This window comes from Tupaia chinensis, unplaced genomic scaffold (assembly GCF_000334495.1).
Source record: "Tupaia chinensis unplaced genomic scaffold, TupChi_1.0 Scaffold000101_1, whole genome shotgun sequence".
NCBI lineage: Eukaryota > Metazoa > Chordata > Mammalia > Scandentia > Tupaiidae > Tupaia > Tupaia belangeri.
Genome location: NW_006159565.1, coordinates 2,278,961 through 2,305,189, shown reverse-complemented (window position 1 = coordinate 2,305,189; position 26,229 = coordinate 2,278,961). Strand labels below are relative to the sequence as shown.

Below are 26,229 nucleotides of genomic sequence, written 5' to 3'. Positions count from 1 at the left end.
TATCAGTCACTCAGGAGCCTTCAGTATTACTAATTTTTTGGACATCCTTTCAGGCAGTTTTGTGGGTTTCTTTTGTTCTGTTTGTTTGTTTGTTTTGTTTTGTTTTGTTTTGTTTTTGCTACCCCAGACATGCACTAGAGACAGAGAGGAGTGAGAAACCCTCCCAGGGGGTATGGCCACACCACAATCCCTTCTCCTCCACTCTTCTCTCAGGATTTTAGGCACACACACCCAGCGTGTTTCTCAAGCCATCAGATCTAGACTTGAATCATGCAGTTAGCCATGTACATTCAGCCACCTTAAACACCATGTCACCAACTGGTCCTCAGATGGAAAGTACAGTTGTAAAAGATGTTCCTAAAGGGACCAGCAGGTGGCGTGTTAGTTAAGGGTGCTGAACTACCACATGGCTGATCATGGTTTGAGTCCTGGACCAGGCAGCTTGCTTTTTCACTTTTCCTTTCTCTCTCATGCATGTGTGCTCTCTCGCTCGCTCTCTCTCTCTCGCTTTCTCTCTCGCTCTCTCTCTCCTTCTCTGGTCAAATTAAAATGAGTAAATAAAGATAAATAATTCTTTTTTTAAAAAAGAGCTGTTCCTCAAATTTATGTGAAGACATAATTTGTTGAGTCATCGGAAAAATCATGTATTTTTCTGTGTGTGTGTGTGTGTGTTTTTAAGACAAAAATCTAATTCAGATTTTTTAAAAATAATTATTGTATTTGACTTTAATTTGACCAGAGGAACAGCGAGAGAGATAGGGAAAGTGAGAAAGCAAGCCACCAGGTCTGGAACTCAAACATGCTGTCTGCCATGTGGGAATCTAGTACCCTTAACCACCATGCCACCTGCTGGTCCCTTTTCTATGTTTTTCTATGCAAAAATGTCATGACATTTCAGACGACCCAATAGTAATCTATAGTAGCCTCTAGCTTGATTCCTAAGTGCTAGACATTTATACCAGCTCCCTCTTCTCTTACCTCCGTTCATCCCCTTGGGTTATCACTTCTCAGATCAAACCTTGGATTCTCACACCTTCCTCCTCCCTAAAAAAATCTATCAGTGTGGCTGTTACCTTTAGTTGTACAAACCAAAAACCACATTATCTTTGCCATAGGGCGGGCGCCACCACACCCCCAAACCACATTATCTTTGACACCTCTTTCCCACATTCCCAAAACTGAGCCATCAGTTCCATAGTTTCCCTCAAGTCACTTAACGTTTCTTTATGTTCTCACCCACCTCCCTGGTCTGGGCTTCCTCAGACTGTCTACTGGATTATTTCATTAGTTCCTAACTGTCTCATGCACTTCTTTGTAGTTTTTGCTAGAGGGCATGTGCACTCACCCAAGATGGGGAATGAGAAATCACCCTTGCCAGGGTCATGGCCACACCACAGTCCCTTCTCCATTCTTCTCTTGGGATCGTGGGCACAATGCACACGCATCTGGTGTGTTTTTCCGGATCCAGGACTCAAACCACATAGCCAGACTTGTGGCATTCAACTGTCTTAAACGCCACATTACCTGCTGGCCCACACACCACTGCTTTTTCTTTTTATTAATTTTATTTTTTTAAGTATTATTTAGCTTTATTTATTTATTTTTATTTGACCAGAAAGGGGACAGACTGAGAGAGAGAAAGAGAGAGAAAGTGAGAAAATAAACCACCAGGTCTGGGACTCAAACCGTGGTTCACCATGTGGGAGTCCAACACCCTTAACTACCACACCACCTGCCAGCCCCCCTCTGTTTTTTCTTTTTTTCTTTCAGTTCATTTTATTTATTTTGAGACAGAAGGAGATAGAAAGTGACATCCTTGACAGGGTCTTGTCATGCCATGATCCCCTTTCCTCCAGCCCTCCAGCTATTTGGGATCTTGGTCATGCACATGTGTGGCGTGTTTCAGATCAGAATCTGAACCTTCAGTTGGCCATGTGACTTCCAGCACTGCAGATCATTATGCTATTTCCTGTGCCACCAAAGCTGGGCCCAGTCTTTTCTCCCTCCAATCTGTTTTCTACCCAGATTGGTCATTTAAAATCACAAAGTTAAGGGGCCAGCAGGTGTCATGGTGGTTAAGGGCACTGGACTCCAACATGGCCATCCACAGTTCGAGTCCTGGACCTGACAGCTTGCTTTCTTACTTTCTCTCAATCTCTGTCCTTCTCTGGTCAAATTTAAATAAATAAATAAAGTTAAATAAAATCATTTTTAAAAAAAAATCACAAAGTTAATCATGTTACTTCCATGCCTAACACTTTTTGATAACATTCTTAGACTAAAGGTCAAATGGTAATTACACACTACAATGACCTGCATAGACTGGTCTTTGCAGGCTTCAGCAGACCACCTTTCATTATCTGCTACAGAAAGCAAACATGTTGTCTGCCATGATCTCCTTGGTCTTCTTACACTCACTGTTCCTCTGTCTGAAATGCTCTTTTATTCTTGCCACCTTATCTAGTATCTTCCAGATCTCAGGCTTCACTTTCTTAAGCCTTCACTATCTCCCAGACTAGGTCAGTTCCTCAGTTAAAGCTCACAGCACTGGACCAGCCAGTAATGTGGTGGTTAGGGTGAATGGATCCCACATGGCCAACGGGCATGGTCCAAGTCCCAGACCTGGTGGCTTGAATTTCAACACATCAGGTGTGTATGCATGCATGCCAAAATCCCAGTAGGAGAATGGAAAAGAGATTGTGGCATGGCCGTACCCACAGGAGATGCTTTCTCACTTCCCCTTTGTTTGTGTCTGGCAAGCTCATGCACCCTGTAGCAAAATTTATACATAAATAAATAAATAAAGCTGACAACATTATCTTTACCTTCATTGTACGTATTAGGGTTACAATTTCCATTATGTCTGATCATTTATGGTTTTTTTAATTCTTAAAATTGATATAGTATAGTTTCTGGCACCTATGAAAATACTTTATAAACTATGGAAGATACTAGAATAAAAGGTGGTAGTTTTCTTTAAATTCATGTTTATAAATTTGACTGACATATGACACTCATTTTTCTGAGTGGTGGATGACAGAGGGAATATTCCCCTGGTGATACTAAACTCAGCTATTAAATTCATTAAAATATCTAGTCTGGGGACCAGCAGTTGGTGTAATGGCTATGTCACTGGACTCTTATGTAGTCTACTGTGGTTCAAGTCCCGGATCTGGTGGCTTCAACTCGTGCCAGGCACGTGTGCATGCATGCCCAAGATCTCAAGAGGAGAATGGATGAGAAGGGATTGCAGCGTGGCCATCCCCCCTGGGGGTGATTTCTCTCTTTCTGTCTGTCTCCCTCTTTCTGGCAAGTGCACACACCCTATAGCAAAAAAAACTTCTCAAAAAAAAAAAAAAAACTCTAGTCTGTGCGAGAATACTGGAATCACAGAGATTAATTAGATCTGGATAGACCTTACCCTCTAGCAGCTCACAGTACTTCATTTTATTAAAATTTCAAATTGGGGTTTTGTCTGGATTAAGGCACTGGATTTTCACGTGACTGACCATGGTTTCAGTCTCAGACCCATCAGCTTGAAAATCACACCAGGGATATGTATGTGTGCCCAGAATCCTGAGAGCAGAAAGGATTGTGGTATGACCATCTTCCCCTGGAGATGGTTTCTTTTTCCTTTCTCTGTTTCTCTCTTGTCTTTCTCTGCAAGTGCATGCCCCCTATAGTAAATCCTAAAATAATAAATAAATAAAATAAAATTCCAGATCAACCAACATCTGTCTCCTGTGGGTTCCCCCCACCCTCAGATGACCTGTAGCATTTCAGAAAGCCTTACACAAATTGTGTGGTGGTAGCAACACTTTCTTTTGATCGAAGAAGAGAAAATTTTGCTCATACTTTCTTCTAGTGATAGTTCTTCTCTCAAGAGATGTCTTTAGAAATATCCCTGTTTTGGGACCAGCAGGTGGCGTGGTGGTTTAGGGGCACTGGATTCCCACATGGCCAACTGCGGTTCGAGTCCCGGACCTGGTGGCCTACTTGCTCACATTGCCTCTCTCTGTCCCTCTCTGGTCAAATTAAAATAAATAAATAAATAAATGAAAAAAAGTTCACTAAAAAAATTCTTAAAAAAAAAAAAAAGAAATATCCTTGTTAAAAGGGAGAGAGACCTTCTGAGAGAATTTAAGCCACATGAAGCTCATTTTATATCCCTCTTGTTAAAAGAGAAATTTGTGTGAGGTTCATTTACCAGGAACTTTCTCTGTGTCTCTCCTTTTTCTTTAGGAAACCTGCAGGAAGTGTCAGGGCCTCTGGAAAGAACATAACGGCCTCACCTGTGAAGAGCTGGCTGAAAAAGATGACATTAAATACCGGACATCTATGTGAGTAGTGTAATTCAGAGGAAATTACTGGCTACTTCTCAGCTTCCCAGTTAACCTGCCATTGGCATAGGGACCAGCGACCAGAATATATTGTGGGAAAAATAAGTTCAAGCCACTCCCATCAAGAAGGATCTCAGGAAAGTGACTTAACTCCTGACCCTCTGTTTCCTTATCTACTCAGCCTCACAAAGCTACCTCACGATTGAAATGTAAGACATAAAATACCCAGCATGTATGAATTCGGTAAATTTTGGCCCCCCTTCTCCTTTGTCTAAGTAAATCAGCAAGTTACAGGAGTTTTTTTTTTGTTTTTTTTTTTTTTTGCTATAGAGTGCATGCACTCAGAGGAGAAAGGGAAAAGGAAAGTGAGAATCACCCTCAAAGGAGGTGGCCACCCCACAATCCCTTCTCCACTCTCATGATTTTGGGCATGCACATACATGTCCCCAGCATGATTTTCAAGCAGGTCTAAGACTCAAACTATGCAGTCAGCCATGTGGGATCCATCACCTCAACCATCACACTACCTGCTGGCCTACAATTAACACATTTTAAATAGATTAAAACATACTACATTATAGGATACTGGTAGCTGAGACATTAAGTAGACTTGCCAGCCTCCAGCATGAAAAATGAAGCATTAATAATAATGATGATAAGGGAACCAGCAGTTAGCGTAATGGCTATGTCGCTGGATTCCCACGTAGTCGACCGCGGTTCGTGTCCCGGACCCGGTGGCTTAAAACTCACGCCGGGCGCGTGTGCGTGCGTGCCCAGGATCCCAAGAGGAGAATGGAGGAGAAGGGATTGCGGTGTGACCATCCCCCCTGGGGGGTGATTTCTCGCTTTCCGTCTCTATGTCTCTCTCTGTCTGTCTGGCGAGCGCACGCGCCCTACAGTGAAAATCTCTCAAAAAAAAAAAAAAAAACCAAAAAGAAAAAAAATAATAATAATGATGATAACTATTATTTGCATAGTATTCTTTCTGTGATCGAGCATTTACAAGTATTAACTTATTGAAATTTAGTGATTCAAGTGATACAGAAGTCTATTTTTCTCTCATATATAACAGCCCAGATTTGCCAGACTGCTAGGGCAAGCCTGATCCAGGTTCCTTCCATCTCCCTCCTTCACCATTCCCTAAGGGTGCTATTTTTGGGGAGAGAGAGATTTTTGCTATAGGGCACGTGTGCCTACCGGACAGACAGAGAGATATAAAGTGAGAAATAACACCCCAGGGGGAATGGCCATGAAGCAGTCCCTTCTCCATGCTCCTCTTGGGATCTTAGGCACACACACACATGTGCCTGGTGTGAGTTTTAAGCCACCAGGTCCAGAACTCAAACTGTGGTTGACTACATTACACCATCTGTTGGTTCCGCTTTTCTTTAAGTTTTAAGTGATACAGAAATGTATGTCCCCTGGGCCAGCTAGGTGGCATGATGGTTAAGGTGGCTGGATCCCACGTGGCAGACTATGTAGTTCAAGTCTTGACATGGCAGCTTCAAAAAGACAACAAGCACATGTACATCTGACCAAGAGCCGGAGAGAGTGGAGAAGGGATTGTGGCAGGGTCATCCCCCTGGTGGGAGATTACCCACTTTTTTTCTCTCTCTCTCCCACAAGCACATGTACCTTAAATAAAATTTAGAAACTAAATTAAAATAAAACTAAATAAATTTTTTTTTTCCTTCTCATTCTCTGTTGGTCTTGATCAAGTCACATGGACACAACCTGGCTTTAAGGCAGGCACTGCATGTAGCCTCTAGTTGGGTGATTTTATGCCCAGTTTAAATATGTGTTGTTATTAAGAAAATAAAGTGGGCAATGGTGTTAGCATTCTCCAGATCTCTAGCACAGTTAGGTACTATTATCCTCATGTTACTAATGAGGCAGCTGAGACACAGAGGGCCCAAGTAAGCTGCTCATAGTCACACTCAATAAGTGGTATAGCAGGAATTTGAATCCAGGCAAATGATTTCCTGGCTGTGCTCTAATTTGTTTATTTATTGCCAGAGTACACATGCATGAGAGAGAGAGAGAGAGAGAGAGAGAGAAAGTACTCCCCCCCCCCGCATTGGGGCATGCTTATACCACAGTCCTTTTCCTTCCATTCCTTCATCTCATCAGGATTTGGGACATACATGCACACACACATCCAACCAGTTTTCAGGCTGTTGGGGCCAGATTTGAGCTGTGGTCAGCTGTTTAATCTAGTGTTTTAACCACTTTGCTCTGGGGCTGGCCCCCTGGACTGTACACTGTATCACAACTTTGGTAGGCAGAATAATGGGCCCAAAAGCTGTTCATACCCTAACTTCCAAACCTGTGAATATGGACTTTCCAGATAGGCCAGAAGAAAGACTCAAAGTGTCAGTGTCTGCCAGCAAGCTTAAGAGTAACATCTCTCTCGGACCAGCAGTTGGTAAAGTGGCTGTGTCGCTAAGCTCCCATGTAGTCAACCACAGTTCGAGTTCCGAACCCAGTGGCTTGAACTCTTACCAGGTGCATGCGTGCGTACCCAAGATCTTGAGAGAAGAATGGAGGAGAAGGAATTGCAGTGTGGCCATCCCTCCTGGGGGATGATTTCTTACTTTCTGTCTTTCTCTGGTGAGCACACGTGCCCTATAGCAAAACCTCTCTCCTCCCCCCCCCCAAAAAAAAGAGTAACATCTTAGATGGTAATCTGTCAGCATTCATCCTTAGGGTTTGGTCCCGTGAAGGAAAGAGTTAGCGAAAGGAAAGAAAGATGCAGAAGCAGAAGATGCAGATGAGCACAGACAAGCTATGCTGCTCAGTCATGCTGAGCTTCTTTATTTAAACACTTTACCAGGCACAGTGAACTGTTGCAAGCTTTCAAGGATGTGGTTGAAGTTCTACAGTTAGAGATAAGGACTTTAGTGTAGACGTTTTCGACTTTGTTACTATCGTGTGTGATCCTGTTACACATCATAGGTCAAGCCAGATTACTTAGACACTGTTCCTCTGCAACTCCAAGGAAGGCTGTCTGAGTATGATCAAAGAGGATGATGTGTAAGCTGTAAACATATACAACAGGCATTCACATGACCTATCCAGGGTCAGGATGTTTCCCGTGCCCTACATGGATATTTCCACAGTGCCTCTGGTGTCTAAGGCATGTATCATCTGGCTCTAGTAAGTAATTAACAAGGTATGCAGATAACTGCTTCATACTGCCAGGCTGTATACCCTCACAGAACCAGTAGATGACATAATGGTTACGTCACTGGACTCCCATGTAGTTGGCCACGGTTTGAGTCCCAGCCCAGCAGCTTAAAACTCACACTGGCCTCGTGTGTGCATTCCCAAAATCCCAAGAAGAGAATGGAAGAAAAGAGATTACGGCATGGCCAACTCCCCCACCCCCCCAGGGACTGGATTTCTCACTTTCTGACTCTGTCTCTGTCTTTCTCTCCGGAGAATGCATATGCCCTATACCAAAATCTCTCTTAAAAAAAATAAAACCAGGGGCTGGCAGTTGCTGAGGTGGTTGGGAGCACTAGATTTCCACATGGCCAACCACACTTCGAGTCTCTGACCCAGCAGCTTACTTTCTCACTTTTCCTCTCTTTCTCTCTCTCTGTCCCTCTCTGTCAAATTTAAGTAAATAAATAAATAAATAAATAAATAAATAAATAAATAAATAAATAAATAAATAAATAAATAAATAAATAAATAAATAAATAAATAAATAAATAAATAAATAAATAAATAAATAAATAAATAAATAAATAAATAAATAAATAAATAAATAAATAAATAAATAAATAAATAAATAAAATAACGTTCAATAAAATTATTCTTTAAAAAAATAAAACTCATGCAGGCTGCGTGCGTGCCCAAAATTCCAAGAGGAGAATGGAGAAGAGATTGCAGAATGGCCATCACCCCTCCGGGGTAATTTCTTGTTTGTTTCTCTCTGTGTCTCTCCAGCGAGTGCACGCACCTTATAGCAAAAATCTCTCAAAAATAAATAAGGAAATAAAACATCTTGAAGATGGGGCAAATGAAATTACAGTTAAAGGAGCAGAAAGAAAAAAGAATGAAAAGTAAACAGAGCCTAAGGGACCTGTAGACACCATTGGGAGTACCAGAGGAAAAGAGAATGAATAGAGCAGAGGGACTGGCAGGTAATATGGTGGTTGAGACGCTGGATTCCCACATGGCCAACTGTGGTTTGAGTCCTGGACCTGGCAGCTTGCTTTCATACTCACTTTTCCTCCCTCTCTCTCTCTGTCTCTTTCTGGCCAAATTTTTTAAAAAATGATAATGAGACCAGCAGGTAGTGTGGTTAAAGGCACTGGATTCCCACATGGCCGACAGCAGTTCGAGTCCCAAACCTGGCGACTTGCTTTCTCACTTTTCCTTTCTGTCTCTCTCTGGTCAAATTTTAAAAATAATAATAATAACAAATGTAATAAAATAATTACTTTTTAATGATAATGAATAAAATCAAATAAAGAATTCTTTTTTAATAAAGAAAGGGGCCAGCAGATGATGTGGAGGTTAAGGTGCTGGACATTCCCACATGGCTGACCACGGTTCGAGTCTTCAACCTGGTTGCTTTCTCACTTTCCTTCTCTCTCTCTCTCTTTTTGTCTCTCTTTGGACAAATTAAAATAAATGAATGAATAAATTAAAAATAAAAAAAGCAAAGAACAGAAAGTATATTTGGAGAAATAATGTCTGGAAACTTCCCAAATTTGATGATGGACAGGAATCTACATGTCCAAGAAACCAAATGAACTTTAAGTAGGATAAACTCAAAGAGGTCCACACCATAACACATCAGATTCAAACTGTTAAAGGCTAAAGACAAATAGAATGTTGAAATCAGTATGAAGAAACAATCCAGTCCAAAAAGGGATAAAGGGAGGCCAGCAGATGGCATAGTAGTTAAGGTGTTAGACTCCCACATGGCCAACTACAGTTTGAGTCCCAGACCTGACAGCTTGAAACTCATACTGGGTACATATGCATGCATGCCCAAAGTCCCAGGATGAGAATGGTGGAGAAGAAATTGCAGCATGGCATTGTTCCCTAGGTGTGGTGTCTTGCTCTCTGTCTCTCTAGGAAGTGCATGTACCCTATGGCAAAAATCTGTCAAAAAAAAAGAGAGAGAGAGACAGACTAAGGATTTGAGTATTTTTCCAAGTAGCTATATAGATGATCGATAAGCAAATGAAAGATGTTCAGCCTCATTAGTCACTACGGAAATGCAAGCCATAACCACAAGGACTGGCTCCATGGTACAGCATGTTCAAGTGAAACCATATCCTAATTGGTGACTATTTGTTGAATCCCCAGCCTGTTCAGAGTAAAGTATGCCAAACACATGCAAATGCCCAAGATCTGAAAGACTAGAAGGGGATCATCCTGTGAAGGATGCTTCTTTCCTTCCCTCCCTTTCTCACATGCGTGCACTCTATCATGAATAAAGAAAAAAAGAAAAAATTTTTTAAAGGTTCACTACAGTAGGGCACTCTAGTTGACACTGCAGCTTAGCAGACTGAAGTCACGTGAGAGGCCCAGGTTCAATTCTCTGCAACACACTAAAAAGCCAGGGGTAGTGGTATATACCTGTAGTCTCAGATACTTGGGAGGCTGAGGCAGAAGGATTAGTACACAGTGAGACCCTGTTTTTGTTTTGTTTTGTTTTTGCTATATGGCATATGTGCTCAGTGTGTGCTCACTAGAGAGAAATGGAGAGGAGAAAGTGAGAAATCACTCCCCAGGAGTGATGGACACACCATAGTCCGTTTTCCTCCAGTCTCCTTTTGGGATTCTGGGACACATACACACACTCGCACCTGGCATGAATTTCAGTCTGTTGGGTCCAGTTCTCAAACCATGCAGCCAGTCTTCTGGGATTCAGCACCTTAGTGTCCATACCACCTGCTGTCCTAAGACTCTGTTTTTGTTTATTTGTTTTGTTGTTATAAGGTTTTTACCATAGGGTCTATGCATCACTGGAGAGAAAGGCAGAGAAAAAGAAAATGACAAACCACCCTCAGGGAGGATTGCTATGTCACAATCCCTTCTCTGTTCTCTTGGGATTTTGGGCATACTTGCACACCTGCTCAACATGATTTTCTTTTTTTGTAATTTTTAAAATGAGAAAATTTTTATATCTTATACAATTAAACTGTGGGATAGCCATAATAGTGAACCTTATGTAATTTTCTTTTTTTTATTATTATTTTATTTAACTTTATTTATTCATTCATTCATTTTTATTTTGACCAGAGAGACACGCAGAGAGAGAAAGAGAGAAGGTGAGAAAGCAAGCCACCAGGTCCAGGATTTGAACCGTGGTCAGCCATGTGGGAGCATCCAGCACCTTAACCGCCACACCACCCACTGGCCCCAATTTTCTTTTTTTTTTTCTTTTTTTTCTTTTACTATGTGGGCCATGTGGGAGTCTAAGACCTTACCCACCACGCCACCTGCTGGCTTTCTAACCTCATGTAAAAATAATTTTTTTTTGTCTTTTTTACTTTTGCTGGAGGAGAAGGAAGAAGGAGGTTATGGCATAACCAACCTTTGTGGAGGGTGCTTGCTTCTTCCTTTCTTCATTCTTCTTTCCCTTCCTTCTTTCTCTCTCTTTCATGCACACTTATGCACATCCACTACCACAAAGGAGAAGATTAGACATAATTAATTAAATCAGCTGGTGGTGCAGTGGTTAAGGCAGCTGAATCCCACATGGCCAATGTGCAGGTAGAGGCCTGAACCCAATGACTTGAAAAACATGCTAGGCTTGTGTGCCCCAGATTCCTAAAGGGCTAGAAATAAATGGAGGAAAAGGAGTTGCAGTGTGATCTTCTCATATGTGGGGTGCTTTCTCTCTCTCTCTCTGTCTCTCTGTCTCTCTCTATCTCATGAGTATACATGTCCTCTGGCCAAAAATCAAAAAGTTCATTGTAGTACAGTTCCTAGTGGCCTAGATGTTCATCAGCTGATGAATCGGTAAATAGATAAGATACATTCTTCCAATGAGATAATATTCAGCCATAAAAAGTAAGTACTGAGGGGCCAGCAGGTAGCATGAGGCACTAGACACTCCCAAGTGGCCAACCATGGTCAAATTAAAATAAATTACTGGATAAATAAAATTAAATAAATAATTCATTTTTTTAAAAAATAGTAAGTACTGGGACCAGCATGTGGCATGGTGGTTAAGGCACTGGACACTCCCACCATGGTCGACCACGGTTCAAGTTCTGGACTGGTGGCTTGCTTTCTCACTTTTCCCCTCTCTCCCTGTTTATTTCTGGTCAAATTTAAAATGAATGAATTAATGAAGTACTGATACAGGCCACACAACACAATGAACCTTGAATACATTATGATAGGGCTGGCTTCGTAGCCTGGTGGTTAAGGGAGCTGGATCCCACAACTGACTGTGGTTTTGATCTCAGCCCCAACAGCTTAAAAAGCACACTGGGAACAAAATAATATGTATGGATTCCTGATACCAGTGGGATGAAGTGAAGGAAAAGGGATTGGAGTATTACCATGCCCCATTAGAAGATATTTTCTCCCTCCTTCTCTGTCTTTTTTTTCTCTCTCTCTGGCAAATACACGTGCCCTTTGGTACTTAGGAAAAAGAAAGAAAGGGGATGGTCAGATGGTGTGGTAATTAAGATCCTGGACTCCCACATGCTGACCGTGGTTTGAGTACTAGACCTGAGGGCTTACTCTCTCATTCTTTTTTCCCTCTCTCTCTCTCTTTCTGTTTCTCTCTGGTCAAATTGAATAATAATAATAATAAATAAAAATTAAATGAATAATTCTTTAAAAATAGTTTTTTAGGGACCAGCAGTTAGCGTAATGGCTATGTCACTGTACTCCCATGTAGCTGACCGCGGTTCGAGCCCTGGACCCGGTGGCTTAAACTCAAGCCAGGTACGTGTGCGTGCATGCCCAAGATCACGAGAAGAGAATGGAGAAGGGATTGCGGCGTGTCCATCTCCACTGGGGGGTGATTTCTCCCTTTCTGTCTCTCTGTCTTTCTCTGTCTTTCTGGCGAGTACACGCACCCTATAGCAAAAACCTCTCAGAAAAAAAAAAATTTTAAGTCATCGAAAAGAAAACATTATGCTAAGAGAAACCAGACAAAAAGGGCACATTTTGTGATTTCCATTTATATGAGGTACCCATAGGTGTATGGATATTTGTCTATCCACAGAGTAAGCAATCTTTAGAGAGAAATTAGATTAGTGATTGCAAAAGTGGTGAAGATAGGGAATCACTACTTACTGGGTACAGAGTTTCTTTTTGGGTTTATGAAAATTTTCTGGAATTAGTGATAATGATTTTATACCACTGTGAATATACTAAATACCCAAAACTGCACACTTTAAAATGGCTTAAATAGTCAATTTTATAAGCATTTTACCACAATAAAAGGGAGTGAGTACAATATCTTATATCCATAAGATATTGAATAGTGTATGCTACAAGATCTATAGACAGCTCCCAAAGAGGAGTCCCCAACATACTTGGTGCTAAGAACCAATAATCAAGGAATCACAGGATGCCAATTGCTGACATAAAGGACGACTCTTAGCCTTCCTGTTTGAACACGAGGTCAGCAGACACAGCCACAGCTCAGGCTTCTCTTCCTGTCCTGCCCTAAGAACACATCCTGTGGGGCTGTTTCCTGTCTACTTTAGAATCTAGTTGCCAAATGACCATCCCTAGTAGAAGACTCAACTGCAGTTTCTCCCCAATCCCATTTTTCCCCTTTGTGTTACTGGGTAGGTAGTCACATCTATCCCATAAATAGCTATTGCTAGCTTATAAATATCAATCCTTGTTTAGTACAGGGCCACTCTGGCCCTATCTCATACCATTTTCATACCATTCTTAAGCATGTAAAAAGCTCTGGAGTTAAATAGATGTTAATGCAGTATTGAATAGCTATGTGAACATTATAGCAGTGTTGATTCATGAGTGTTCTTTATATATTCCTTCATCCATTTTAAGAGGGCCATTTCATCTCCCACCACACCCATCACTGTGTCACATTGATGGACATCTAGTTGGAACAGAGCACCAAATATGCCCTCTCTACAAGCCTTTGGGAAAAGACTCATTTTGACTCCTTCTCTTTCACTGCAGCCAGAGCATGGCAGCCTCTGGGGCACTCTCACAAAGAAGGTTCATGCTAAAGAAATCACAGCTGTGTTTTGGATACAGCTTTTCAAAGTGGTTCATCAGAACCTCAAGAATATTAACAAGGAACATTGAGGGACCAGCAGATTGCATAATGGTGACATCACTGGACTCCCATGTAGTCTACTACAGTTCAAGTCCTGAATCTGGTGGCTTTGAACTCACCCCAGGCACGTGTGCATGCATGCCCAAGGTCTCAAGAAGAGAATAAAGGAGAAGGAATTGCAGTATGGTCATCTCCTCTGGGGGGTGATTTCTTGCTTTCTGTCTCCCTGTCTCTCCAGCAAGCACATGTGCCCTATAGCAAAAATATCTCTAAAAAAATGGAACATTGATGAGACCAGCAGGTGGTGTGGTTAAGGCGCTAGAATTCCCACATGGTTGACTGTGGTTCAAATCCTGGACCTGGCAGCTTGCTTTCTTCCTCTCCCTCTCTCTCTCTCTCCCTCTCTCTCTCTCATCTTCCACTGGCAAAATTTCTGTGAAATAATAATAAGTAAATAAACAAACAATTATTTTTTAAAAGGAACACTGAGAAGTACTGAATCTTCACAGTGCTGAGTGACTAAAATAATGAGTATATGTACTATATTATTAGGTTAACAACAATAAGTTTACTATTGACACTTGAGGATGTTTCCTATTCAACAAGACTTAAGTTTGATTTGTTCATCTGTAACTTGAACTGGGTTTAAATGCTTACTAAACCAAAGTTTTGTCTTTCTTCATTTTGAACCATTCCTAAATTAGACCTAAATAAAGAGGAGCCAATATTTTTAATGTACTTTTCTATTTTGAAACACATTATTTGACTGGCTTCTAGGGAGCATACTACATCAATCTCTAAATATCAGAAATTTAAAACATTTGCCTGCCCCAAACTCACCTGGTTCCTCTCACTTAGCAGAACCAGGGGAACAGGGGAGGAACCAGGCTACATATCCTCAGCTGAGAGAAATCTGCAGGTACAATCTCACTATATCCTGTTGCTATCTCTCAGCTAGAGCAGTGCTTCCTGGCACTGCTCTCTAGGTTCCCACTTGGAAGGGTTCCCATTTGTCTAGGGCAGGCTGGCTTGCATCTTAGGCAGCTACTGAGGCTGCAGTTTGTGAGAACAGGAGATAAGGGCAGTGGAAAGAGACTCTGCTTTTCCGGGTTTCTATCTTTGGGTCTTATGCTCTTCCCTGGCCTCAATAGCACACCTCTAAGCTCATTCCTATCAAAACAATGTTTTGCCATGCTGTGTGGGCATGGCAGTGCACTCTTTGCCTTCTATGCACTAAATTTTATAGAGGAACATAGGCATATACGCAGAGCACTATAGAAGTACCTACTAAAGGGGCCGGCAGGTGGCATGGTGGTTAAGGGCACTGGACTCCCACATGGCTGACCGCAGTTCACTGGACTCCCACATGGCTGACCGCAGTTCAAGTCCCAGATCTGGTGGTTTGCTTTCTCACTTTCCCTCTCTGGTCAAATTAAAAATAAATAAAGTTAAATTTATTTTTTTTTAAAGTACCTAGTATGGTAGTGCAGCTCCTGATAAAAAGCAGTATCATTTCTGCAAGGGATTCTGATATGGGATATTGGCTCTGCCAAGAAGGAAAAAGTCATAAACTGGCTGTGTAGTCATCCTTTCCCCTTTCTGCCCTACCCCCAGGCCCTGTATTAAAAAATCCAGGATGTAGGGCCAAGCAGGTGGCGTGGTTAAAGGTGCAAAACTCCCATATGGCCAACCATGGTTCGAGTCCTCGCCCTGGCAGCTTATTTTCTCATTCTTCTCAACCTTCCTCTCTCTCTGTCTCTTTCTGGTCAAATTAGAAACAAGTAATAATATAATAAATGAAAGGAAATAATTTTTTTTTAATTCAGGGTGTATAACTAAGCTTTTAGACTTAAGGGCTTGCAGTTATCCAACTTTGTACGTATAAGACGTAATTTGGGTCAGCTCAGTAGCATACTGGTTAAAGGAGCCAAATCCCACATGGCCAACTGCAGTTCAAATCCCAACCCCAGCACCTTGAAGAGTACTCCAGACACATTCCTGGGAATCCAACAAGAAAAAAACAGCCGAGAAGGGATTGTAATACTCTACTGGAGGGTGCTCTCTCCCTCTCCTTCTCTGTCTCTTTGGTGAGCCCACAAAACCCTGGCAATTAAAAAGAAGAAGAAGGAGAAGGGGGGAAGGAGGGAAGGAAGAAAGAAAGAAAATGGCTATGCGAGGAAGACCTTGAATTATTCTGCTGACATTAAGCCTGCAGGGATGCCTGTAAAGAACAGGACAGTCATTTATTAAATGCTAGTAGGTGTCCAGCCCTTTCTCTGTCATCCTTCGTACACTGAGAAAGTTGTGTTTTCCCAACTTAAAAATGAGGAAACAGAGTCTTCAGGCAGTTGGGTAATTTACCCAAGATTATCTATAACTGGTAAACTTTGAACTCAGTTCTGACTCTAAACTATAAACTCTCTTCATTCTTTGAATGTCAGTAAAAGCCATAAGCAATCGTGTCGAAAGAAAGAAATACATAATGGCCATATTTTTCTTTCCTCTTTATCTTTCTTGCCAGTTTCACTCATTTTTTGTTTGTTTGTTCGTTTCAGTGAAGAAAAAATGACTGCTGCTCGCATTAGAAAATGCCACAAGTGTGGGACTGGCCTCATCAAATCCGAAGGCTGCAACCGCATGTCTTGCCGCTGTGGTGCCCAGATGTGCTACCTCTGCCGAGTGTCTATCAATGGATATGATCATTTCTGCCAGCATCCTCGCTCACCAGGAGCCCCTTGCCAGGATTGTTCAAGATGCTCTCTCTGGACTGACCCCACAGTGAGTAGATACTTGGCTGCCCATTGTTTTACAGAGGGAAGATGTCCATACATTTCTATAATGAAAAAGTATATTGTATAGGGACCAGCAGTTAGCGTAATGGCTATGTCGCTGGACTCCCACGTAGTTGACCACGGTTCGAGTCCCAGACCCGGTGGCTTAAACTCACGCCGGGCATGTGTGCGTGTGTGCCCAAGATCTCGAGAGGAGAATGGAGGAGAAGGGATTGCGGCATGGCCATCCCCCCTGGGGGGTGATTTCTCGCTTTCTATCTCTCTGTCTCTCTCTGTCTGTCTGGCGAGCGCACACGCCCTATAGCAAAAAACTCTCCAAAAAAAAAATATATTGTATATACATAACCAATTTTGGCTTATGAAAAACAGAAATTATGGGACCAGCAGTTGGCGTAATAGCTATGTCGCTGGACTCCCATGTAGTCGACCAAGGTTCAAGTCCCGGACCTGGTGGCTTAAAACTCAAGCTGGGCGCTTGTGTGTGCATGCCCAAGATCCCAAGAGGAGAATGGAGAAGAGATTGTGGTGTGGCCATCCCCCCTGGGGGGTGATTTCTCGTTTTCTGTCTCTCTGTCTGTCTGGCAAACGCACGTACCCTGTAGCAAAAACCTCTCAAAAAAGGAAAGAAAAACAGAAATTACATTGATCATTAACCGTGGATAAAATTTGAAATAGTCTAGCCAGCAGGTGGCATGGCAGTTAAAGGCATTGGACTCCCACGTGGTCAACCACAGTTCAAGTCCTGGACCTGGCAGCTTGCTTTCTTGCTTTCTTTCCCTCCCTCTCTGTTGAGCATGCATGACCTATAAAAAATAAAAATAATAATAAAATTAAATTATTCTTTTTTAAAAATTGAATTATTTATTACTTAATTTCATTTGTTGTTATTAGTTTTTAATTTTACTAGGCAGAGAGAGAGAGAGAATATGTCAAGGCAGGGACAGCAACCTCAGGAAATGCAGAAATGCTTACTCAAGTAATTTCTTTCACAATTTCAATGACTATAACAAATCAGAATGGCCGAAATCTGATTGGTGTCTTGTGTCAAATTACCCTGGGGAGAGAGCCGGATGCTGCCTATCTCTGTAGAACTATCTGGGTTTTGAAACCTACTAATAATCTGTGAGCTGGCTTGTCCAGAAACAATGATCCCATCAAACTTCTCAATGTACCCATTAATCACCATTTTTATAACCACAGTTATTTATATCAAAATTCAAAAAATTGCTCATCAGAAAATCATAGAGGTTTAAGGTGATACAAATGCAAAGTACCCTAATTATAAAATGCATACATGTAAAAGGAGATCACACTGTACCACATAAATATGTACATTTATTATGTGTAAATTAAAATAAAGCAAAATAAATATAACAGCAAACATCGAAACTCAGAGCCCACAGGCTTCAATAGATTTAGAGAACTAAATCTATTGAATAAAGAAAGGAACCATCATTAGAATGTAGAATTTGCTTGGAAAAAAAACACCTCTTAGGGGTATTTGCTGTATATGTCTGCCACACCAAGCTCAGAGGCATTTGTCTAGCTTTGAATGGCTTCCACAGTTAGCTTCCTCCACCTCACAATTTTCCCCCACAGCTTCCCAGTCTGTGTTGCAATTCATGCGAGCCCTTGTCATCTCCCACCAACATGCCAATCTTACTCTGGGGCTTAGGTGCCTAATCACATAGTTACCCAAACACTCTCCTTGCCCATCTCTGCATATCCAAAGCATCCATCCTTTGGGACTCCACCTAAGATAGATCTCTTCAGCAATGGTTTAGAGCATGCCAGCCCTTCTTCCTCTGCACTTCTTTTAAACTTTTAGCTGTCCTCTAATTAACAGTAATTGTTGAGGGCTTCCATTCCTTGAGTACTGTCTTAAATTTGCTCATTTTCCTGCCAATTTTTTAAGGTAAATACAATGACATCCCCTTTTTACAGAAGGAACTAAAACACAAAAGGATTAGTAACTTGTCCAAGCTCTTGGCTGTGTAGTCATCCTTTCCCCTTTCTGCCCTACCCCCAGGCCCTGTATTAAAAAATCCAGGATGTAGGGCCAAGCAGGTGGCGTGGTTAAAGGTGCAAAACTCCCATATGGCCAACCATGGTTCGAGTCCTCGCCCTGGCAGCTTATTTTCTCATTCTTCTCAACCTTCCTCTCTCTCTGTCTCTTTCTGGTCAAATTAGAAACAAGTAATAATATAATAAATGAAAGGAAATAATTTTTTTTTAATTCAGGGTGTATAACTAAGCTTTTAGACTTAAGGGCTTGCAGTTATCCAACTTTGTACGTATAAGACGTAATTTGGGTCAGCTCAGTAGCATACTGGTTAAAGGAGCCAAATCCCACATGGCCAACTGCAGTTCAAATCCCAACCCCAGCACCTTGAAGAGTACTCCAGACACATTCCTGGGAATCCAACAAGAAAAAAACAGCCGAGAAGGGATTGTAATACTCTACTGGAGGGTGCTCTCTCCCTCTCCTTCTCTGTCTCTTTGGTGAGCCCACAAAACCCTGGCAATTAAAAAGAAGAAGAAGGAGAAGGGGGGAAGGAGGGAAGGAAGAAAGAAAGAAAATGGCTATTTTAGGAAGACCTTGAATTATTCTGCTGACATTAAGCCTGCAGGGATGCCTGTAAAGAACAGGACAGTCATTTATTAAATGCTAGTAGGTGTCCAGCCCTTTCTCTGTCATCCTTCGTACACTGAGAAAGTTGTGTTTTCCCAACTTAAAAATGAGGAAACAGAGTCTTCAGGCAGTTGGGTAATTTACCCAAGATTATCTATAACTGGTAAACTTTGAACTCAGTTCTGACTCTAAACTATAAACTCTCTTCATTCTTTGAATGTCAGTAAAAGCCATAAGCAATCGTGTCGAAAGAAAGAAATACATAATGGCCATATTTTTCTTTCCTCTTTATCTTTCTTGCCAGTTTCACTCATTTTTTGTTTGTTTGTTCGTTTCAGTGAAGAAAAAATGACTGCTGCTCGCATTAGAAAATGCCACAAGTGTGGGACTGGCCTCATCAAATCCGAAGGCTGCAACCGCATGTCTTGCCGCTGTGGTGCCCAGATGTGCTACCTCTGCCGAGTGTCTATCAATGGATATGATCATTTCTGCCAGCATCCTCGCTCACCAGGAGCCCCTTGCCAGGATTGTTCAAGATGCTCTCTCTGGACTGACCCCACAGTGAGTAGATACTTGGCTGCCCATTGTTTTACAGAGGGAAGATGTCCATACATTTCTATAATGAAAAAGTATATTGTATAGGGACCAGCAGTTAGCGTAATGGCTATGTCGCTGGACTCCCACGTAGTTGACCACGGTTCGAGTCCCAGACCCGGTGGCTTAAACTCACGCCGGGCATGTGTGCGTGTGTGCCCAAGATCTCGAGAGGAGAATGGAGGAGAAGGGATTGCGGCATGGCCATCCCCCCTGGGGGGTGATTTCTCGCTTTCTATCTCTCTGTCTCTCTCTGTCTGTCTGGCGAGCGCACACGCCCTATAGCAAAAAACTCTCCAAAAAAAAAATATATTGTATATACATAACCAATTTTGGCTTATGAAAAACAGAAATTATGGGACCAGCAGTTGGCGTAATAGCTATGTCGCTGGACTCCCATGTAGTCGACCAAGGTTCAAGTCCCGGACCTGGTGGCTTAAAACTCAAGCTGGGCGCTTGTGTGTGCATGCCCAAGATCCCAAGAGGAGAATGGAGAAGAGATTGTGGTGTGGCCATCCCCCCTGGGGGGTGATTTCTCGTTTTCTGTCTCTCTGTCTGTCTGGCAAACGCACGTACCCTGTAGCAAAAACCTCTCAAAAAAGGAAAGAAAAACAGAAATTACATTGATCATTAACCGTGGATAAAATTTGAAATAGTCTAGCCAGCAGGTGGCATGGCAGTTAAAGGCATTGGACTCCCACGTGGTCAACCACAGTTCAAGTCCTGGACCTGGCAGCTTGCTTTCTTGCTTTCTTTCCCTCCCTCTCTGTTGAGCATGCATGACCTATAAAAAATAAAAATAATAATAAAATTAAATTATTCTTTTTTAAAAATTGAATTATTTATTACTTAATTTCATTTGTTGTTATTAGTTTTTAATTTTACTAGGCAGAGAGAGAGAGAGAAAGGAAAGCAAGAAAGCAAGCCTCTAGGTCCAGGACTCAAACCACGGCCAACCATGGGGAATCCAGTACCCTTAACCACCTCGCCACCTGCCAGCCCCAATAAATTATTATTTTTTAAAAATTAAAAATAGGGGCTAGCACGTGGCATAAGAGTTACATTGCTGGACTCCCAGACAACCAACCATGGTTCCAGTCCCAGACTCAGTGACTTGAAACTCATGCCGGCATGGGGCTGGCAGGTGGTATGGTAGTTAAGGGTGCTGGATTCCCACATGGCTGACTATGGTTCAAGTCCCAGACCTGGTGGCTTGCTTTCTTGCTCTCGCTCTCTCTCGCTCTCTCTCACTTTCTCATCAAATTAAAAAATAATAATAAGTGGGGGACCAGTAGTTGGCATAATGGCTATGTCACTGGACTCCCATGTACTCGACCACGGTTGAAGTCCTGGACCTGTGGCTTAAACTCATACCTGACATGTGTGCATGCGTGCCTAAGATCCCAAGAGGAGAATGGAGGAGAAAGGATTGTGGCATAGCCATGCCCCCTGAAGGGTGATTTCTCGCTTTCTGTGGCTCTGTCTCTTGTCTTTCCGGCGAGTACATGCAACCTATAGCAAAAACCTCTCCAAAAAATAAAGAATAGTAATAACAAATAGAATTAAATAAATATCTAACTCTTTTTTAAAAAATCATGCAGGGCATGTGTCCATGCATGTCCAAAGTCTGGGAGGAGACTGGAGGAGAAGAGATTGTGGCGTGACCGTCCTCCCTAGAAGATGATTTCTCACTTTTCTTCTCACTATCTCTGTCTGTCTGTCTGTCTCTCTCTCTCTCTCTCTCTGGCAAGCAACACGCACCCTTAGGCAAAAGAAACCTCTTTAAAAAAAGCAATAGACAGGGCCAGCAGGTGGCGTAGTGGTTAAGGCACTGGACACTCCACATGGCTGACTATGGTTCAAGTCCTGAACCTGGTGACTTGCTTTCTCACTTTCCTTACCTTTGTATGTCTGTCTTTCTCTGGTCAAGTGAAAATAAATGAATGAATAGATAAAATAAAATAAATAATTCTTTAAAAAAAAAGAAAGAAAAGAAATAGTAATATGACTCAATAAGGGGCCTGCAGACGGCATGTTGGTTAAGGGTATTAGTCTTCCACGTGTCCGAATACAGTTAGAGTCCTGGACCTGCTGGTTTGTTTTCTCACTTTCCATCTCTTTCCTTCACTCTGTCTCTCTCTGATCAAATTAAAATAAATAAATAAAATAAAGTTAAATATAATTCTTTTTTTTCTTTGAGAGGTTTTTGCTATAGGGATCGTGCGCTTGCCAGAAAATCAGAGAGACAGAAAGAAAGAAATCACCTCCCAGGATCATGGGTACTCACACACGCACCTGGTGTGAGTATAAGCCACCAGGTCTGGGACTTGTACCACAGTGGATTACATGGGAGTTCAGCAACATAGCCATTACACCAACTGGTCCCAATAAAATAATTCTTAAAAAAAGAAAATATGGGGGCCCGTAGGTGGCATGGTGGTTAAAGACGCTGGGCTCCCACATGGTTCAAGTCCCAGACTTGGTGGCTTGCTTTCTCACTTTCTCTCTCTCTCTCTCTCCCTCTCCCTGTCCCTCTCTCTTTCTCATTCTGTCCCTCTCTGGTCAAATTAAAAAGAAATAAAGTTAAATTTTAAAAAATTTTAATATATATGACTCAATAAGAAATCTGTAAATACCCCTATATTAATAATAATCTCTTTGACTGTGAAAAACAGCCCAAAAATAGCAGTGGTTAAGCAAGATCAAAGTTTATTTCTCCACCATGTGTAAAGCACAGAGGTGGACAACTCAGGCTTGGATTAGCAACTCTGTGGGAGAATAGCTGCTCCCAGCATTCTGCTCTACAGTCCCGAGAAGAGAGCCTAGATCATGCATGTCGTGATCTCGACAGGAAAAGGAGGCACTAGAGGGGACAAAGAGCCTACCAGCCCTTTCTTAAGGAATGTTATGTTTCCAGAAGCTACCATAAGTTGCTTTGGCTTCATTCTCAGTAGCCAGAACTTTATCACATGGCCTCACCAACTACAAAAGAAACAGGAAAGTAGTTCATCATAGGCACAGCGAGAACTTTTATTACTGTGGAGGAGTCAGCTCGCAGTCAGATCACTTCAACTAAAAATGGACAGAGGAAGTGAAAAGAGAATTACAAGAAAACAGAAAAATGTTAAAAGCTGCTTATGGGGCCAGTCCATGACCCAGTGATTAAGGAGGCTGAACTCTACAGGCTCAACTATGTGGTTCAAGTCCTGGACCTGGTAGCTTGAGAAACATTCTGGGCAGGGACTAGCAGTTGACGTAATGTCTATGTCACTGGACTCCCATGTAGTCCACCACAGTTCAAGTCCCAGATCCGGTGGCTTAAACTCAGGCCAGGTACTTGTGCGTGCATGCCCAAAATCCCAACAGGAGAATGGAGGAGAAGGGATTACAGTGTTGCCGTCCCCCTGGGGAGTGATTTCTTGCTTTCTTTCTCTCTGTGTCTGTCTTTCTGGTGAGCGTACACACCCTATAGCAAAAAACCTCTAGAAAAAAAAAGAGAGAGAGATGCTGGGCAAGTGTTTATGCATGCCCAAAATCCCAATAAGAGGGAAAAATGAAAGAGAAGGAATTGTAGCATGACCATTCCTCTCATGGGTGCTTTCTCCTCTGTCTGTCTGTCTGTCTCTGGGAAGCACACAGACACTGCACACACACACACTTCAGCAGAAACATAAGAAAGCTTCTTGTGACCTAGTTGTTAGTGTGTGCCAGATGCTTCTGCTCAAATGGTGAGGCTTAATGGGAGGGCCAGGTTTGCTTCCTGACCCACCCTAAAAGCTGGGCACAGTGGCTCATGCCTGTAGTCCTAGCTACTCAGGAGGCTGAGGCAGGAGAATCATAGCATAGCAAGATTCCGCTAGGAAAAAAAACACACCACACATACACACACATACACACACACACTCCTACGCCTGCTTGCTTTTCTGTAATACTTAGCCATGGTGTGTTGGAATTGTATCACAACTTGCCCCTTTCTTAATGGTCAAATAAATAGAAATGAAAATATTATCAGGTTAGAAGGTATTTTTCAGATTGATAATACCCACATTGGTGAGGACAATGGGAAGGTGGGCATCTCATGTACTGTTCGTGTGAGTATAATTGGGCTTGGTAGAGAGGGTGTATAAGTCGGAACTTTTTTGGTTTTGTTTTAGATTTTAGCCATAGGGCACATGTCCTTATTAAAAAGAGACAGAGGGAACCAGCAGTTAGCGTAATGGCTATGTTGCTGGGATCCCACGTAGTCGACCGCGGTTCGTGTCCCGGACCCGGTGGCTTAAAACTCATGCCGGGCGGGTGTGCGTGCGTGCCCAAGATCCCGAGAGGAGAATGGAGGAGAAGGGTTTGCGGCGTGACCATCCCCCCTGGGGGGTGATTTCTCGCTTTCTGTCTCTAGGTCTCTCTCTGTCTGTCTGGCGAGCGCACGTGCCCTACAGTGAAAATCTCTCAAAAAAAAAAAAAGAGAGAGAGACAGAAACAGTGAAAGGGAAAGTGAGAAATCACCCCCACCCCCAGGCATGGGGATAGTAGCCATTCCACAGTCACATTCCATTCTCCTCCTGGGATTTTGGGCACATATGCACATAAGCCTGGCATGATTTTCAAGCCACCAGGTCCAGGACTGAAATCATAGTCATTCATGCGAGAGTCCAGCGCCTTAACCACTGCGCCACCAGCTGGCCCCCAAATCCAAAATTTCAGTGTGCATACCCTTGACCTAGCAATTCTACTTATAAAAAAAAAAATTATCCTAAAAGGGTCTAGCCACAGTGGCACAGGCAGGAGAGCACTACTGTGTAGTGACTGAGACCTTGCTTGGTTCACTTCCTGAAGGATACAGCAGACCATTCTGTTAGTTGTGGATGTCCTAGAGGCTGAACTCCACCCATGTTAAAGAAAAGTACAGTCCTTTTGAAAAGCAGTCAGTCCTCAGTGGAAACCAAGTGTTCCCATACCAAGAATGTTCTATCAAAGCACAAGCTTTCAGGACCAGCAGTTAGCGTAATGGCTATGTCGCTGGACTCCCACGTAGTCAACCGCAGTTCGCGTCCTGGACCCGGTGGCTTAAAACTCACACTGGGCGTGTGTGCGTGCGTGCCCAAGATCCTGAGAGGAGTGCGAAGGAGAAGGGATTGCGGCGTGACCATCCCCCCGGGGGTGATTTCTCGCTTTCTGTCTCTCTGTCTCTCTGTCTGGCGAGCGCACACGCCCTATAGCAAAAACCTCTCCAAAAAAAAAAATGCACAAGCTTTCAAGAATTGCTCTGGGGGCTGGCAGGTGGTGCAATGGTTAAGGGTGCTGTGCTGGATTTCCACATGGCTGACCGCAGTGTGAGTCTTGGACCTGGCGGCTTGCTTTATTACTTTCTCTCACTCTTTCTTGCTGTGTCCCTCTCTGGCCAAATTTAAATAAATAAAGTTAAATAAAAATAATTCTTTTTAAAAAATTTATTCTTAAGAAAATAAAAAAGAATCACTCTGGGCATGCAACCCAGTGAGGTTCTCAGCTAGCCTGCCCTCCAATCACTGAGAAAAGGGAGGATGTTTGTACATAAAAGACCAAATCATCTCCTGTGACTGGCTGAGTGGAGGGAAGTACAACCTACAGTGGGAAGTGCTTCCCAGGCGACCTTTTGGGGGCACATTCCCAGGGCAGCCCTTTTGCTGACTCACTTCCTCAGTCCTATCAGGCCAATAGACTGTGAACTGAGCATTGCTAGCAAGTTCTTGAGGAAACAGGATCCTATTTCTTCAGACTGAGCTCCGAAGTATTCCCTACATCTCTTGAAACAAAGCAGCGTGGGAGTGAAGACAGTGTTTAACAGCCTAGCCTATTCTCAAGGCTGACTTACGTTCTTCTCTCTCTTGTTCTGGTTTCTTCTCCTGCCACTTCCCTTTTCTTCCCACACATGGAATTGATTATGAAAGTTTCTCATGTACTCTCACCTTGTTTGGGTGCCATGGCATGCAGTTATTATTCCCCTGTTTTCTTTTGAATTGTCATCTTCTAGCCTTAGAAAGATTCTCTATTTGTTCAAAATAAAGTTCGAAAGGAAGGTCAGACAAATACAAATCCCTCCAATTTCCTCCGGTAGCCACAGCCAGAGATTTTGTTCCATTTGTCCTATTCCCATCAAAATAGGGATCAGTCCGGTTTCCTTGATTCTCACCAGGAGACCTATTGAATTCCAACCCAGCATCTGTTGGGGCTTCTGAAAACACAAAGCCATTCAGAAGTGCAGTGAAACAAAGCATGCACTGTCATATGAGCCTGTTCTCTGGTTTAATTAACCAGCAAAGCCAGGAAGAATCTCTTACTTGTCAGTGAGGGAGTTGTTCCTTCATCGTTTGGAGAGAAGTTGAATTCTCATTCTTAATGTCTAGAGTTTGCTTGGAAACCTGAACAAAAACTTCATATTAAGTGCTTACATAGCGAATAGTAATTTTATCTGTTTTATCAAAAATAAGTCAAAAACATTCAACTTAAAGTCTTTTAAAACAAGATGTTTTCTTTAAGAAGAAGGAAAAAAATCAAACAAACACAATCTCATCAAGCCAGTTTTCTGGATTAATGGGACAGAATGCAAAGCCAAACTCCAGCACATAAATGAACAAACGTTATTTT

At 42.4% G+C, this 26,229-nt stretch overlaps 1 protein-coding gene across 2 annotated transcripts in view; it reads left to right on the top strand.

Moving 5' to 3' along the window:
* The window catches only part of RNF216 (ring finger protein 216), a 162,210-nt gene that overhangs the window by 117,324 nt on the left and 18,657 nt on the right, over positions 1 to 26,229 (top strand). For both annotated transcript variants that reach the window (XM_027769995.1, XM_027769994.1), the window contains exons 13-14: positions 4,243 to 4,340; positions 16,143 to 16,365. In XM_027769995.1, the coding sequence (XP_027625796.1) occupies positions 4,243 to 4,340; positions 16,143 to 16,365 (321 nt within the window). The remainder of the gene's footprint in view (positions 1 to 4,242; positions 4,341 to 16,142; positions 16,366 to 26,229) is intronic.